Source organism: Poecile atricapillus, chromosome 3, assembly GCF_030490865.1.
Source record: "Poecile atricapillus isolate bPoeAtr1 chromosome 3, bPoeAtr1.hap1, whole genome shotgun sequence".
Lineage (NCBI taxonomy): Eukaryota > Metazoa > Chordata > Aves > Passeriformes > Paridae > Poecile > Poecile atricapillus.
In genome coordinates this window covers 37431122-37446604 of record NC_081251.1, presented here as the reverse complement: position 1 = coordinate 37446604, position 15483 = coordinate 37431122, and the positions used below count along the sequence as shown (strand labels likewise).

The 15483-nt window shown below is 34.9% G+C and overlaps 1 protein-coding gene across 12 annotated transcripts in view; it reads left to right on the top strand.

Moving 5' to 3' along the window:
• Positions 1 to 13816, top strand: part of MAP3K7 (mitogen-activated protein kinase kinase kinase 7) — a 45495-nt gene extending 31679 nt beyond the window's left edge. For 4 of the 12 annotated variants that reach the window (XM_058834184.1, XM_058834182.1, XM_058834179.1 and 1 more), the window contains 5 exons: positions 990 to 1054; positions 6658 to 6766; positions 9551 to 9612; positions 10149 to 10264; positions 12391 to 13816. In XM_058834184.1, coding sequence (XP_058690167.1) covers positions 990 to 1054; positions 6658 to 6766; positions 9551 to 9612; positions 10149 to 10264; positions 12391 to 12571 — 533 coding nt within the window. In that variant the 3' untranslated portion in view covers positions 12572 to 13816. Of the gene's footprint in view, positions 1 to 674; positions 781 to 986; positions 1055 to 6657; positions 6767 to 7154; positions 7194 to 8645; positions 8733 to 9550; positions 9613 to 10148; positions 10265 to 12390 lie in introns of those variants that run through there. The other 8 variants (XM_058834183.1, XM_058834180.1, XM_058834178.1 and 5 more) reach the window with 5 other exon arrangements.
• Positions 13817 to 15483: the final 1667 nt, after the last annotated feature.

Sequence of the window (15483 nt, the reverse complement as noted above, 5' to 3'; positions counted from 1 at the left end):
TGCAGGGCTTTGAGTGAGCTGAGTTGGTGGCTGAGTGTGGGGCCGCTGGGCGAGGGGCTGCCACGGCTGCAGTACATGTTTCAGATGCTCCCCTCCAGCAGCAGAGTTACGTAATGCAGAGCTAAGAGCAAGAATTTTGAGCATTGTCAGCTGTTACTCAGGACATTTTGGTGTTTCCTTTTGGACAGCTGACCTGCTCTCAAGAGATAATATAAACAATCACTGTAATAAAAATCAAAGTAGTCAGGGAGATTCTGTTGCATAATCTCCTTTTATTTTTAAGGAGATTTTGTTTCCTGAAGATGCCTTTGATTGCTTGTCAGTGCTAAAATTTAAACTGTTTTATATAGCTGTCACTGGTGGATAATTGCGAACAGGTGGAAGGAGAAGAGGAAAAGATTACAGCATTGTGCTTCGTAGGTTGATGGTGAGATGTGATTTAGCTGAACAGTCCCCTTTTCACACTTCTCAGAGCATGAGAACAGGACATAGTTTCGTTCCTCTGAAGGAGACAGGAGACCAGAAGGAAGCGCTTTCCCTTCTGAGTTTTCTTGCAGGGAGTGGCACACAAGCAGAAGTCCTTGCTGTGTTCCTTGAGCAAGCCAAAGAGCAACAGGTTAAAGCTGGCAGCCTGTTATCTTCGCGGTTTAGCTTTTAGAAATCCCCATAACGTAACGCACTTGAAATAGATGTCGTCATCAGCTCCTGCCCCAAGTACTAAGCCTGACCAAATACATGTGACAGAAGATGGTGGAGTAGAGTGCAGCAGCTATTCATGTGGTAGGAGTGGTTATTGTATTAGGGTATACTTTTTGTGGACAGGCCAGCATGTTTTGAGTTAAAATTCTGCAGCTGTCTCTCTCTCCCCCTCTCTCACTTTGTCTCTGTGGATTTGTACAAATTCCAAGCTCCTCTGCAACAGTCGCACCCTTTATTTTGTTCTGAATATATTTCACTGGTTTGTTTTTGTTTTGTTTTTTTCCCAGCAGGAAACGGACAGCAGAGGCGCAGATCCATTCAAGATCTTAGTGTTGCTGGAACAGAGTCCAGTCAGGTAATGTCCTTCTCATCTTTTCTTTGCCTTTCAGTAAAGTCAGCACCAAATCTGGACAGGGGAACCAATCTGGAAATCTTCACCTTTGATGCTTTCATAGAAATGATGTGGAAGCTTGGCAGACTGTAGCATTGTTAGTATTGCATTGAAATGAGATTCCATGAGGGTAACTATGAATGAGCTCTAGATGAGAAGCGTTTTCTGTATAGCTTATGCAGTGTTTATCACTTTTATGTACACATGGTTTTTTGTGTACCGCTTAATTTGGCTGAGGGCACGTGTTACACAGGAAAGCCTTTTCATCTCTCTATGTGTCGAAAACAATTGTAATTACTACTTGTTGTGCAAAACTTATATATAGACTCACTTTCTGCATGAAAGTAAAAAGCATATGCATCAGTATAATAAATGCTATTTATTATCAGCCTCTGAATCCTGAATAGTAAATTACAGAGATATCTCTCTGTTTCTTGGGAAAGGTTTACAGCAGGGTGTTGTCACAAAGTTTTGTTTAAAAAAATACTTTTTCAAAAAGATATTTTATAATAAGATAGCTATATGTCTGGTATTGTAAATGCCATGGTAACAGAAACAGTTGTATGCTACATAACATGCTCCTAGTTTCATTTCAGTTTTAAATGAGAAAAGTATAGATAATGCTTAATTCAAATGTGTTTATTTTGTGTTTTTAATTGCTTCAATAATTCAGAGACTATTTGGCCCTTAGTGTGAATTGGCAATTTTGAGATACTTACTGTTATTTGTGTGCGGGATACTTGTGCTTAGCATATTCATCGGGTTAATCAGGTTTCTTTAATAAACAACCTACTCCAATAATCTAAAATAGGCAGTAATTCTTGGAGGTGTAATTATTAGGGAGATAACCTTTGATTTTTCTTTATTACATGGAGTATGATAGCCACAGAAACCTCATCAATCCTGTAGGTATTAGTAAATTTACTGTGTACATCTACCAGAAAATAACAAGTCTACATAATACATTTTAATATCTTCAGAGAAGACAGGTGTGTTAGTAATCTGCAAATTTTAGGAACTAATTTAGCCTATTCATTTAATTGTAGAATTCAAATTATGCAAGACTTGGGAGAAAATTTAAGTGACAATACATCAATTACACCGAATTGTGCTGATTGATGTCTGAATATACTTAATTATAGCTTTTTTATTTAAAAGTTTTCATTCTGTTCATTTTAATGAATGGTTGATATTTCAGATTTTCATAATTTTCTTCATATCTTAATAGGTATTATAATAATCCTTTGAAAGCTATTCTATTGCTTGTATGGGTCTTCTAGCTAAATTGTCCTTATGAACAGAAGGATACAGAAATTTTGTTCTATGTTTACCTCACCAGTTACTCCTTTGGCTCTATAGAAGTACCAGTCACATTTTTCTTTCTTGCTTCTGATAAGTGTACATATTGGAAATGTAAGTGGAAGAAACACAATTATCTGTTGCTATCCTGCAGTTTCTTCGGAAACATTATGGTAAAATCTGAAAAACGTAAGATTTTAACATGCATGAAAAATGCAGTTTGAAAGACATTTTTGACTGTCCATATAAACAAATAAGAAATTTTTATCCCTTTTTTGATGTAAGGAGAGACAGGAAAATCTGCTGAAACTAATGCTAACTTTTGATGTACACATGCATGCATATTAAAAAAATGGAAAACAGTGAACAAACAGAGCACAATGTAATTATGGCTAAAGACTTCAGATTAATATTTATGGGTTTCTCTAGGTCTGGACCTGAATGCCTTGACTTTTTAGTAAAAATTTTGAACTGTTATCCATATAAGCATTCTACAAGCCAAAGCAGAAAAAATCGTCTGAGTGGCATAGCTGTGGTCAGTTTATCCAATCTCCCCATATGCACCATACCATATATAGGGTATCCTTGGTAATGTGAAAATCCCCTTCCCCCCTCCCTCCCTTCATTGCAAACATCCTTCTTCCCTGCATTCCATTCTCCCTTACACCCACTCTGCAGCACAGCCTTCTTCACCAGGCAGCCATGGCCCCGCGTGCCTCTGCTCCCTCACCCAGGCTGTGAAAGGCCCTATCCCACTCAAAACTTAAGGATTGTGCCTCTTTTCTGGCTTTTAATTATTTGACACAGTAAAGCTGATCAGAAATGTTTTTATTTAATGTAGTTTTCCTGAAAATTGCTGCTGTGGTTCTGTTACAACTACTGTTTTTTAATTAGAAAGGTTTTTCCAATTCAGAATGGAATTTTTCCTAAGGTGAAGGAAAACACCAGGCTTGTATATAAATATTCAAATATATTGATATATAATATTAATTAATATGCAAATAAATATATATATATATACACACAATAAATATTTAATAATGCATATACCAAAGTTTGGGTGCTTACCTGAAAGGGATAGACCAAGACTCTTGGTCCTGTGCACTTGTTTGTTTTCATTTGACCACCCTGTATGTTTTATGATTGTGTGTCTATTTCATGTCTGTGTGCTCTTAGAAGAATTTTTTGTGTAGTTAGTATGGCTGACCATTACTATGTTTATGTTGTTGAGACTCTTAAGGCACTTTACAGTGTTGCTCTTACTGGTTTTCTCAATAGCAGTCAGTAATAGTGATTCGCAGAGGGTTTACTACTCAGCATCAACAGTTTAGATAGGAAAATTTGCTAGGTCAAAGATTTTCCATTTTGGATCAGCTGTTAGAGTGATTAGGTGTTGAGAACACGTGTTTAGGTCTGAATTTTCACAGATTTTAGCACTTGGTGACCTTAGACTGCTTCTTACTCGAAGTGACATGAGCAGCACTGATGCAGCTGTCCCTTCTAAAGTCAAATGCTACATTTTCATTTGTTTCTGTCCATATAATGTGATGCTCTGCTAATTACTCCTTTTTTCTTTTTTTTTTCCTTTTTTGGAACTGAGTTGTTTCTTCTGCCTATGTTCCTGTACTTGCACTTTAAAACATTTTAGTGTCATCTGTCTAGTGCTATTGCTCTTGGCTAAACACCTTTGTAACATAGAAACAGATGTGCAGTCTCTTAACTCCAATTACTAATATTTTTGGGGATTTGAAGGAACACAGCAAATTGCTATTTATGCTGCATGCAGATTTAAAAAATTTAATATTTTACACCGATACTGAGAAACATATCTAGCATAATGACTCAAGATCTACAGGTCATAACCTGATCTGATGCCCAGTGTGGTATCTGCCTCCTTGCCTGGGTATCTTTTGTTGGTTTGGTTGTTTTGTATTCATCTTTCACAGTACTGTCATAAATACCAAAACTACCTACTTCCTCTTTTAAACACTTTTTTGTTTTGTTTTGGGATTGTTGGTTTTTGGGGGAGAGGAGGTGTCATAACTGTTGCTGGGCTTTCAAAACTCTTATAGTTCACTTTGAAGTGAAAAAAATCACTATATTAAAGCAAACCATGTATTGACACAACCAGTTGAGAAGCAAGGTCAGAATGTACATGCCCACGTGCATGCAATCTAACTGGGATAATTTGGGGATCTGATATTACAAAGATGAATCACTCTGTCCATGAGATTGTGAAATTTGTCACAGATGCACATTTTGGTTTTTTTCTCCCCTTTCACAGCAAGATAAATTTCACAGATAAGATGAGGAAACAGGACTAGTAATGATGATTTCTTTAAATTCTGTTGCCTATTTAAATTAGACTTCAGAGAGGATTATTCCTCAGAGCATGTCAGCTCTTCCAGACTGTAAGTCTTTGAGAAATGGAAGCTAAGAATGCCATGTGGGTTTCACCACCTGGCAAAGATGATTTGAGAGTAAACTGCTAGCAAGTCCAGAGAAAGCAAGGATGAAGGGGTAGCAGAAACTGATGGCTAAAGTCCAGACATTGTCTGGACTGTCAGAGGGGCTGCCATCCAGGTGGCCTAAAGCATCTCACTCAACACACACTCAAACATAGTAATCTAACCAGTGTTCAGTTTGGGAAACTTCCCTTCAACTTCGTAGTGCTTTTTAGATATGCTTCAGATGTGATTCCTTAATTTCTGTATCTACTGAATTTCATGTAAATAATGATATCAAGGAAATGTTTTTTTGGTTGGTGAACCAAAACAATCTGGTAAAGCACTGAGAACTTACTGTAATTAGAGTATTTCTCAGGTGCCCCTCACTATCTACTATAGATACTCAACAAATCCCTTTTTGGATAAAGGACTTTTCTGCTGTTACTCAACAAATCTCTTTTTGCTTAAAGGACTTTTCTGCTGTTACAAGTGCTTTATCTTCTGATCTTTTACATCAGCAGGGTGTGTTTATCATTCATATCTGAGGACACTAACAGTAAGCTCAGCAGCATAAACCTTTCTTAATGTCAACAAAAACTCCAACACAAAAGATTTTTCAAAATGTCTGTTGCCATCATCTTGAACATGCCTATCAGATTATTTCTACAGTTTATTGTCCTTGTTTCTAGATATTAACATAAAACATGAAATGTTAATAAACGTCACAGAAGAAAGACTACGCATGTGAGATAATGGATGTTTCAGTGTGTAGAATCTTGTTATTCTTTGGGTTGTTACTTTGCTTGAATCCTGAATTTTAAAATTTAAAGTAGGATATTTGGAAATAAAGTCATAAAGAAATGTAGTTCCTAGGTAATGTATATTTGAGTGCTTCTTTTGAAAAACTGAGTAATGAATCATTTCATGGTAATACACCTTCCTGAAAATAGTTGTATTTTAATAGCATCTTTTCTTTTTATTTCAGTTTTTTTCTGAGAGACTTGCTGGGGCTTATAGTCTTAAATCCTTTACTGTGTTAATTTAATGTCACCAAAGGGGTATGTGAAATAGAAATATATATATTGTAAATAACATTTCTGAAAAAGCAGCTTAGTAGAACAGTGGTCTGTATTATGCTTTTGTGCATTGGTAAACAAAAGGATTGGAGGAGTCAAACCTGTAAAAATACATGAAAAAACATCCTTCAGAATTTCGGTTTAGTTCTTCATTTGCTTCATGAGGGAGAATGTACTCATTTCCTGATTGAGGTGTTTCAATTGACTGATCCTTTTTGAATAAGCTATTTTTTCATGTTTTCTGAAGATTAATCACATAACCTCTGAGTTAACAAAAGAACCAGAAGAAAACTGTAGATTAACACACGCTAGTGCAGCTACTAAGCTGTATTCCTTTAATTGAATATAGTTCCATTCATTGATTAAATGTTGGAAATAAACTTTATTTTCCTCTTTATGTTAGGGAGCTGCTAGATTTCACTGAATGATGGTGTCAAAATCACTAGACATATTGTAATGCTTTTCTCAAAAGATCTTGCACAAATTATTCAGCATTGCTTTTTGTTATGCTGAATAGCAAAGTTATATCAATTTCTTTTACACAGTAAAGAAGAAATGGAGATGAAATTATCTTTGCAATGCATGTACAGTTGACCAAACCATCAGGAGAGCATTCAGGGTAAAAGCTTGGGGAGGAAGAGTATTTTGGAGGATTATAAGTTCAGATTTCTTCAAATTTTTTTCTTTTTACTGGACTCAAAAATCTTCTTTTAACTTGTCGTTTTGTTTTATTTTGTAATTTCAGGAGAGTAGAAACAGCAGTAGATCATCTAGTCCTAGTGTGAGAATGATCACTACCTCGGGACCAACCTCTGAAAAGCCAACACGTAATCCATGGACACCAGATGATGCAGGTAATCCTTAGTTTATTATGTCATTTTTTTGCCTCTAAAAAAAAATCAAAATATTTGTTTGATAATGATATGGGGTGTGTGCTCAGACATAAATAAAAGTAAGGGATGAAGATCATGGTTCTTTTAAGTTCTGCTTAAATCCAATCATTACATTACTGCCTTGTTTTTCAAGTACGCTTTAAGAATACTTTTTTATAGACTGTTAAATTACATAAACTTGTAAGCATTTTGCTTGTAAGAAAGTACTGTAAATTGCAGTGATAGTAATATTTAATGAGGATATTGTTAGCAGTGTTTTTTGCTATAGTGTGGTTTTGGGGAATTAGGGACATAGACATCTTGGAACATTTTAGTCTTGTTCATTTGTATTTTGAATGCACATTTAAAGATTTCATTGCCCTGACATCTGGAATTAAATGTCTCATAGGTGAGTATCACCTGGAGTAGGTTACCTCTGTTTACCATCTCTGTGGTAATTTTGCTTATGCAGAATGTAGGTGTGCACACAAAATTGCTGGTTTTAAGTGCCTGTAGAAACACTGTAAATACTTCTACTGTAGCATCAATGGTCTTTTGTTATCAAATAAGATTAAGAATTAAGATAATTGAATAGTTCAATTTGATTTTAAAAGCCCGAATGCATTCTGTTATGAAAAGAACCAGTACTGGACTGCAGGGAAAAAAATGGATCCCCTCAAATTCCATTTTGGAATATAAATAAAAATTACATTTTTGTTTTTAAAATGTACATGTTGAATCTTAAACTTAGTCTCAAGATGGTGCTTCACAGTGCCTCAAATTCTGTAATTTTTTTCTTGTGATCTTTTCATCTGGATGATCACACTCTTTTCCTGTAACCAGGTGCAAAATAGAAACTCGTATGATGACTGACTCTAGCACAAGCATATGTATATAGACATAAATACAGATGTATATTCACGCACTTGCATTTTACCTACTATAAGGTGATTACGTAAGTTGTAGGTTTTTTCCCCCATGTTAATGGGAGTACAACACATTCTTGTGTTTTGCTTCTCTATTTTCTTCTTTCTGTCCTTTGTTGCTTTGCAACAAAGTCAATGAATGCCTTGTCACTCATAACTTCTCCAGGCCCTTGCCCACTGCTGCCGCCCACCCTGGGCCCTCTTGTGCAGCATGGACCACAGGTTGCTTTAGGCAGTAAGCACTAACAGGAATTGCTGCCTCATATTAGAAGCAAGCTCTTACCCAGTCAAGAGCTCTTTGGGAACTGAAAGCTGCAAATTGTAAGCCAGTGTAACGAAAGTTTGTGCCAAGATTTTGGTCTTAAATGCAGCACAGCACAAGCTAAAGTCAGGTCTGTTTTCTGGCCCACAGAAATTGCTCACCTTATAATCATGTAAATACAGAATGTGCCATATGTCTATTTTTTTCTTGATAGGTTTATGTAGGCCATGCACAAAGAGTTGTTCAAGTTTCTAAACAGAGAGAAAAGATTTTGGTTTTCTGTAAAAGATGCGACATTTTTAATTTAATGAAGCAAAGGGATAAAACAAGGATGCAGCCAAATCTGGTAAATCAAGGAAAATTTGCAGTCCTGTGATATGGTGCTGAAACACTTGGAATGTCACCTGAAACATTTACATGTATTGATGTACTTTGGAAGCATTGCAATGATTCCCTCATTGTCACAGTGTCTGTATATGGCAATAGTCTAATGTAGGGAAGGACTTCTCATGTTGATTGCATTTAAGATACCATGGTGATTAAGTCTCTGGTTTTAGGGTTGTTTTCTTTTTCTTTTTCCTTTTTGTTTTTACCACCTTCCAGTTTCCTTACAAGCATACACTTAACCACTTTTTCTCCATTCCCACCCTCTTATTTCTGTTTCTTTTTGAAGCTGCTCTTGGAAATAGCATAGTCTTTGAGGGCAACACCTTAGTTTCTCTACCACGACTACTCTGTGGCAGGTGCTTTTGGGGTATGGGTAAGCAGCCCCTTTTTTCTCCCACCTACCCTCCTCCATATAATCCTCTAGTAGCAATTATGCGGCTGTAAAATCAGTAGTTTCTCCATATGTCTTTACTCCTGTGTCTCTTAAAGCTTAACAGTAACCTTGTGATCCCCAGAATGTGGGCTACTGAAAGATAAGAATGCAGAAACGTACTAAATCTGGAATGAAAGCTCTAGAGAAATCCAGAATAACTGCAGTGTAAGAAGAGAGCAGCCATGCCCAGGACACAGACTGGTTATTGGGTTCCTTGCTACCCACAAAGTAGCTATACAGAGCAAAGAAGATGCCCTAGAGCATGTTGTGAGGAAGATACTTAGAGACCTCACTGGGAGCAGGTTTCAAAACTGAGCAGGAGGTTGTGCTTATTTTATTTTGGCAGAGCTGATTTGCACAGCTTCTAATTTTAAAGTCATTAGATGCATGGGCTGGCTGGCTGATCCTTCATAAACAAGAATGAAATGACAATTTTTTTAATAAACAGAAATTATCACAAATTGTACGAAAACAGTATTTTTAAAATCTGTGTTCTGTTACATGGCTTCTAGAAATGTAGGTTGATAACCATTTTTTTTTTTTTTTTTTCTTGATGTGATAGACCATACTTTGATGTTCTTAACTATCAGAAAAACAAAATGATTCATCTGCCTTGGGATTGGAACGCTGCTATTTCCATCTGCTTATCCACATTGAGATTGTGTATTGTGAAATTACTTAGACTTCTTGTTTTTTGTCCTGTAAGAATAGAATTAACTCTTTTTAAATACATTAAAGTTTTCTTGGTATTGTTACAGAGACCAATGGGTCAGATAACTCCATCCCAATGGCATATCTCACATTAGATCATCAGTTACAGGTAATAAACATACAGTCTGTTAGATTCTCAAGTTTACATTTCATTCTAACATGTGACTTTGGGGCTGCAAAATATAGTGCCACATATTTACCTGGGTTTATGTTCTGTCTAATTTTTGACCACGGCTAAAAAAATATATTATGTAATCTGAGATTGGTTGACTCAGGTTTGATCAAGCTATTAAAAACAAGCTCTGGGAAACATGATCCCTAAAACCAAATGTAAGCCGAGTTTGACTGTCGAACATTATTTACTTGAGTGTTACTGCATCAAATTATTGTATATTGTTGTTTATTTTTTGTGTATGGAGTTAAACATTGCTTTGATTTTTATGACCAGTGTCAGATTGAAAACTTCAGATTTGAGTAAACTTTGACATCAGTGCAGTAATATTTTCCAGGGCATGGTTTAACACTTATTTTTAAAGGCTTACTGGTTTTTAAAAGACTGTTATTAATATACTGCAGAGACATTCTAACACACTATTTACTAAGATATCAGTTCATTAGTCTTTAACATGTCTGATTTATTTTCAGCCTCTAGCACCATGCCCAAACTCCAAAGAATCCATGGCTGTGTTTGAACAGCACTGCAAAATGGCACAAGAATATATGAAAGTTCAGACAGAAATCGCATTGCTGTTGCAGAGGAAGTAAGTGAAATGTGTTCAACCTTTTCTGTTCTTCTATTTCCTATACACAAAGTCTGTGTATAATAATAAATAATGAAAAGTAAATAATAGTCACTGTGACTATTAGTTCTGGCTTTATTGAGTAAAATTTCATATGGCATAATTGTTTTCCAACCTTAAACTCAGAAATAGAGTACAGTACAACTGCTCAGTACAGATGAAATATTTAGAGCAGGTAATTGAAAGTTCTAATCTGTATTAATACTCTTCTTCTGGACAAGTCCTACATAAGGTTGTAGCAAATCTCTGTATGTAACAAACTGGTAATGTTTGTTTGTATCATCTCAATTGAAACACTGGAACTGTTAAAGAACCTTGGAATTTAATTTGCTACACTGTCCATTAAAATATTTTCAGTTGTAATTTAGATATATAAAATTACAATAATACCTTATAATCATGTAAATACAGAATGTGCCATATGTCTATTTTTTTAGATTATATAGATTATAGATAAGATTATAGAATTTTGAGTAATATATCAATGTTACTCATTTTGCAGTTAGTTTTAAATGTTTATCTGACTTTTGTCAAGCACTGCATTTACAACAATATAATCAATATTCATCTTGTATTTTTCTGCCAGGGGTTTAAGACCTGATACTTAAAAGCTGTTACGTACCTTCTCCTTGTGCACTGGAAATAAACTCTTTCCTCTTGCATTGTGTACACGTTTAAGTAAAGCAGCTGCACATATTGTTGTATTAGGTCAAAAATTATTGCTGATTCAGAATTTGACTCCATAACACATTCTGTTTCCTGATGCTGAGGACCAGTTCAGAGAGGTCATAGTCACACACTAGACCAAATAATCAGCTTGTGACCCACCAGTGTCTGAGCCACTGCAGGCAAGCAGCTGTTAACAGGGAGCTTGCCTTGGTGTTTGTGGATTAGCTAATGAGAAAAATGTGTGTGTAAACCTTTTATACAGTGGAAATAGCATACAGAATGGGGAGAAAATGTTACTGTAAGATTGAACCCTATTCACTTTGGGCTTAGTATTCTGTGAACAAATTGGGTTTTTTCACATGTAACTAGAATTTTTAGATTTGGTGAGGAGATAATGATGCTAGAGCTAATATCTTAGTTTTAACTCTATTTATGTTGTCCCCAGTGGTCAATAAATTATTTAAAATTTATTTGTTTCAAAATGGTTAATTCTCTACTTTTAGATTCCTACTGGTTTTTTTTTCCCTAGGAAGTTTGTGTTCACATTTCTTCCAAACTGTTTTTTTCTTAGTCAGAATGTAATTGTCTATAGACATTTAAAACAAAAAAAGATGTTGTGATGGGTGAATTTAATGCTGGTTAAGGTAGTTATTAGCTCTAAATTTTCTTTAACTGTAATTAAAAACATATGGCAACAATTAATCAACATGAACTTTCTCCTTTGCTATTTTGTTGTAAAAGTATTGCTGGCAGCTTGCCTTCTTGTCACCTCATAACAAAATAGTAAAACAAACTGCCACATCAGTTTTGCAGAATATTATAGCAGTATTATCAGTATGTTTGGGCTTCTAAAATCTTTGCTAAAAAACATGTTGAACACTTACAGCATAAATAATATGAAATGTCAGTTACAGAAGTAATTTACTTGATTCTACTTTTCCACTGCTTTAATAAGTTCAAGTCCAGATAGAAAATAAACTAAAATAATAACTAAAAAGTTAGAAAAAGTACTGCATTTTTATATTTTAAGTTGCCTTTTAGAGATTTAAAATGTACATATAGATACCTAAAATTGGTTTTGAATATATTTGAGATTTTGTGTGGCTCCTTAGGTATTTTACTGTGACCTGTTACCTGTGACTCTAAACTACATCTGAAAGACATTATCTAAAGGACAGTTTTAGAGGCTGAGGTTCAGTCTCTCAGCTATTTTAAAGTTTAAATGTGGACTTGATTTGGAAGGGATTTTTTCCCCTGACTACATTAAAGAATAACATTCTTTTGTCAACTTCTTTTGCACAAAATATCACCAGCTGTGAGTTCAGACTGATAATCAAATACTGACTTGAAACATATGAAGTCATCTGCACACAAATGGAAATAGAATATAAATGGCAATGACTTTTTTTTTATTTCAGACAAGAACTAATAGCAGAACTGGACCAGGATGAAAAAGACCAGCAAAACACATCCCGTCTTGTACAAGAACATAAAAAGCTGTTAGATGAAAACAAAAGTCTCTCAACATACTATCAGCAATGCAAAAAACAATTAGAGGTCATCAGAAATCAGCAACAGAAGCGGCCAGGCACATCATGATTTCCTGGGACCTTTCAAATGAAAAATATGCACAGAAAAGACTGACTTTTTTATTGTTATTATTATCCCTTATTATGACAGCTCATGAGTGTTAGCTTCTTGGTGTGATCTGTACTTGTCTGCTACACTTAACATCATTTAATTTTCTTTTTTCTAGGTGAAATCCAGTTCAACAGGTTAATTGAATAGGGTGAAAAAACAGTGACTTGAATTAACCAATAGCCCTCAATTTAAAGCGAGAACAGTGGCTGTTTGCATGCTCCTAGTGTGAAGGCTAGCCTAACAAGTGTTGAGGAGGCTGCTAAATTGTGAGAACTTATTTTTAGTTTTTGGTGTTACCTCAGTAAGAGCAAAAAAAAACTTTCCTGTTTAAGAATGGTTTTGTTCCAGTGTCTCATCTCAAACTATGATTATGATGATTATTTTCATAATAAACTGAAACATGCACCAAGCTGCAGAGGTGGTGTTGGCTGACCAGAGTAATTCATGATGCATTAGTGATGCCTTTTACCTGTAGACATAGTGTATTTTTTCCACATGCAAAATGGTAGGCAAACTGATGCCAACATTCTTGGTTCAGTGCTTGATAGCCCTGCATTTTTGACTAATATATTTCTTGTAATCTTGCATTCATAAAATATTTGAAGTAAAAGGCTGTATTTTGTTTACTTTCTTGGGGTGAATGACATGCAGTTTCATTTAAATACAGGCCAAAAGTTAGGAAGGTAATCACTGGATAGAGTTGGTCCCTTGTATAAAAGAGATACAATCAAAAGTATGTAAAAGCGTGTTTTAAATCTTTACAGCTTTTGTCCCTGTAGAATCTTTGAAAGGAAATTCAGAAAGAAAATTAATACAGAACTTGAAATACTTTCTCCCTTTGTTTTTGCTCCCTTATTGATTTTGCTTCAGGAGTTTTTTTTCTTAAACTTATTTGGTGAAAAGCATTTACCATAAATGTAAATAAGTTTGTTTTAGATAGAGAGAGAAGAGTTTGGGGAGATGACTTTATTTTAAATAGCAAATTATAAAATGGAGTTGAGTATGCAAATAGTGGAAACTATTAAGAAAATGAGGGAAATAGCTTAGATCTCCATCAGGAATCTCAGTTATTCCACTCATTTGAACATATCTCAAAGGAAGTTCATCACAGAATGCCTGCTGCCTTTTGTGACTGAAGAATTGCATTTAATGAACTTGAGTGGACTATGTAATGCTCAGTGTTGTTATTTACCATTATTACATGGGAGAAAATAATTACTCATTTACATTGCAGATTGATTATTTGGATTATGAATTAACTTTTAACTGGTACAAAAATGAGGCACTTCTATATACAATGATAAATTACTCCTTACATACATAAGTTTTTTATGTTCTCAGTTACAGGTAGGGTTTTAATAACACTTATTTGCAAAAGTAAAATAGAAAATTGAAGTTTAGCTGCTGAGCCCTATAAAAGAAGTAATCTGAAATTTGAAATAAGCTTATTTCAAATGAATAGTTACTCACACCCATGAGCAGAACGTGGAAAAACCTTAAGGGGAAAACCTCACACCATTTTCTCTTTCTCTTCCTGCCTACTTGATAAAAACCATTAATACTGTTGTGCTTATCTGTGAACAGCAAAGAGGACGAACAACTTAACTGAACATCCTGTCTTGAAAATAAATCTAATGTTGGCAAACCTTTGGGAGTTAGAAACCTTTCCCTCATTTTATTTAAATAAAGGAAGGGTTCTCATTCCCAAAACCTTAACAGATAATTTGATTAGTTAGCTGAAACTGATATTAGGATCAACTTAAGGGCACATATATTTATAGCAAAATGTAATTGGGGGAGAAAATAACTCTAGTATTAGGAATAGCACAAGTTATCCAAAGCATTGCTGTTCACATACATCTGTCTATCTACCAAAATGGAGACACTCAGTGATCAGCAGCTTACTTAACATATGCTGAAGCATTAAGTAGAGCAGCATAAATATTGATTCTCAACTTCAGAGGCATTGATAGTTACATACACAAAATCATTTCCCAGGGCAGTTTTTACATTTTGCTGTGTAGTAAAAGAGATATGCTTAAAGTAAATCAGTGTTGTATGTGAAAAGTCACTTTATGGCAAGGTTTGAATAATGAAGGTGAATGCCGTGATAAATTAATGGTACATAATACAAAAGTAATTTCTAGCAGTTGCTTATGATTTTTCATGGTTTACATAAAAAAAGGGTTTCAGATTAAAAAATAAGTGCTGTACTACCATGCACTATTGGCTTCAGTCAACAGTTTCGTTTTATCGCTCTTAATTTTCAAAGGAAATTTGGAGTTTCATTTTCTGCCTTCAAACTGCCCTCTTCTTAATTTTACCAAAAATTTAAAAAACACTTGCCCAGATTTCTCACTGAGGTTTTCCACGTGAAAAAATTTGTTTATCATAAAAAAAAATATAAAAAACAGCAGTTGGGCTAAGAAGAGTTTAACAGCTTGACTTTCAGTGACCTTTACTGTTTTCATAAAGTTGTTTACAAATGTACTTTTATTTTTCTGTTAAACTATTTGGACTGTTCAAGAACTTTTTTCATGTTCTGTTCAGTTAAAGCTGTTCCTCTAATAATGGAGATGAAACATCTAGTTTTGGCTGGGCACTGCCTTCTCAGAAAAGGTAACAGGCTCTGCTTTTTGTTACAGTCTGTGTTCTGTAAGATATTGTGTAATTGAAGTATGCTTCTGTATACTATGCAGTTCTTCCAAAAATGCTTTTTTAGGCTTTTTGGTTTGTTATTTTTTCTGATGAGGAGTTGAAGATTGTAATTCAAAACTTGTACATAAAATGGTGAATGATTTCATATGATTCAGGAATGAGCAGTGTGGCTTTCTGTTGCAGGGTTTTACTGCTTTGTCAGGAGTCTAATT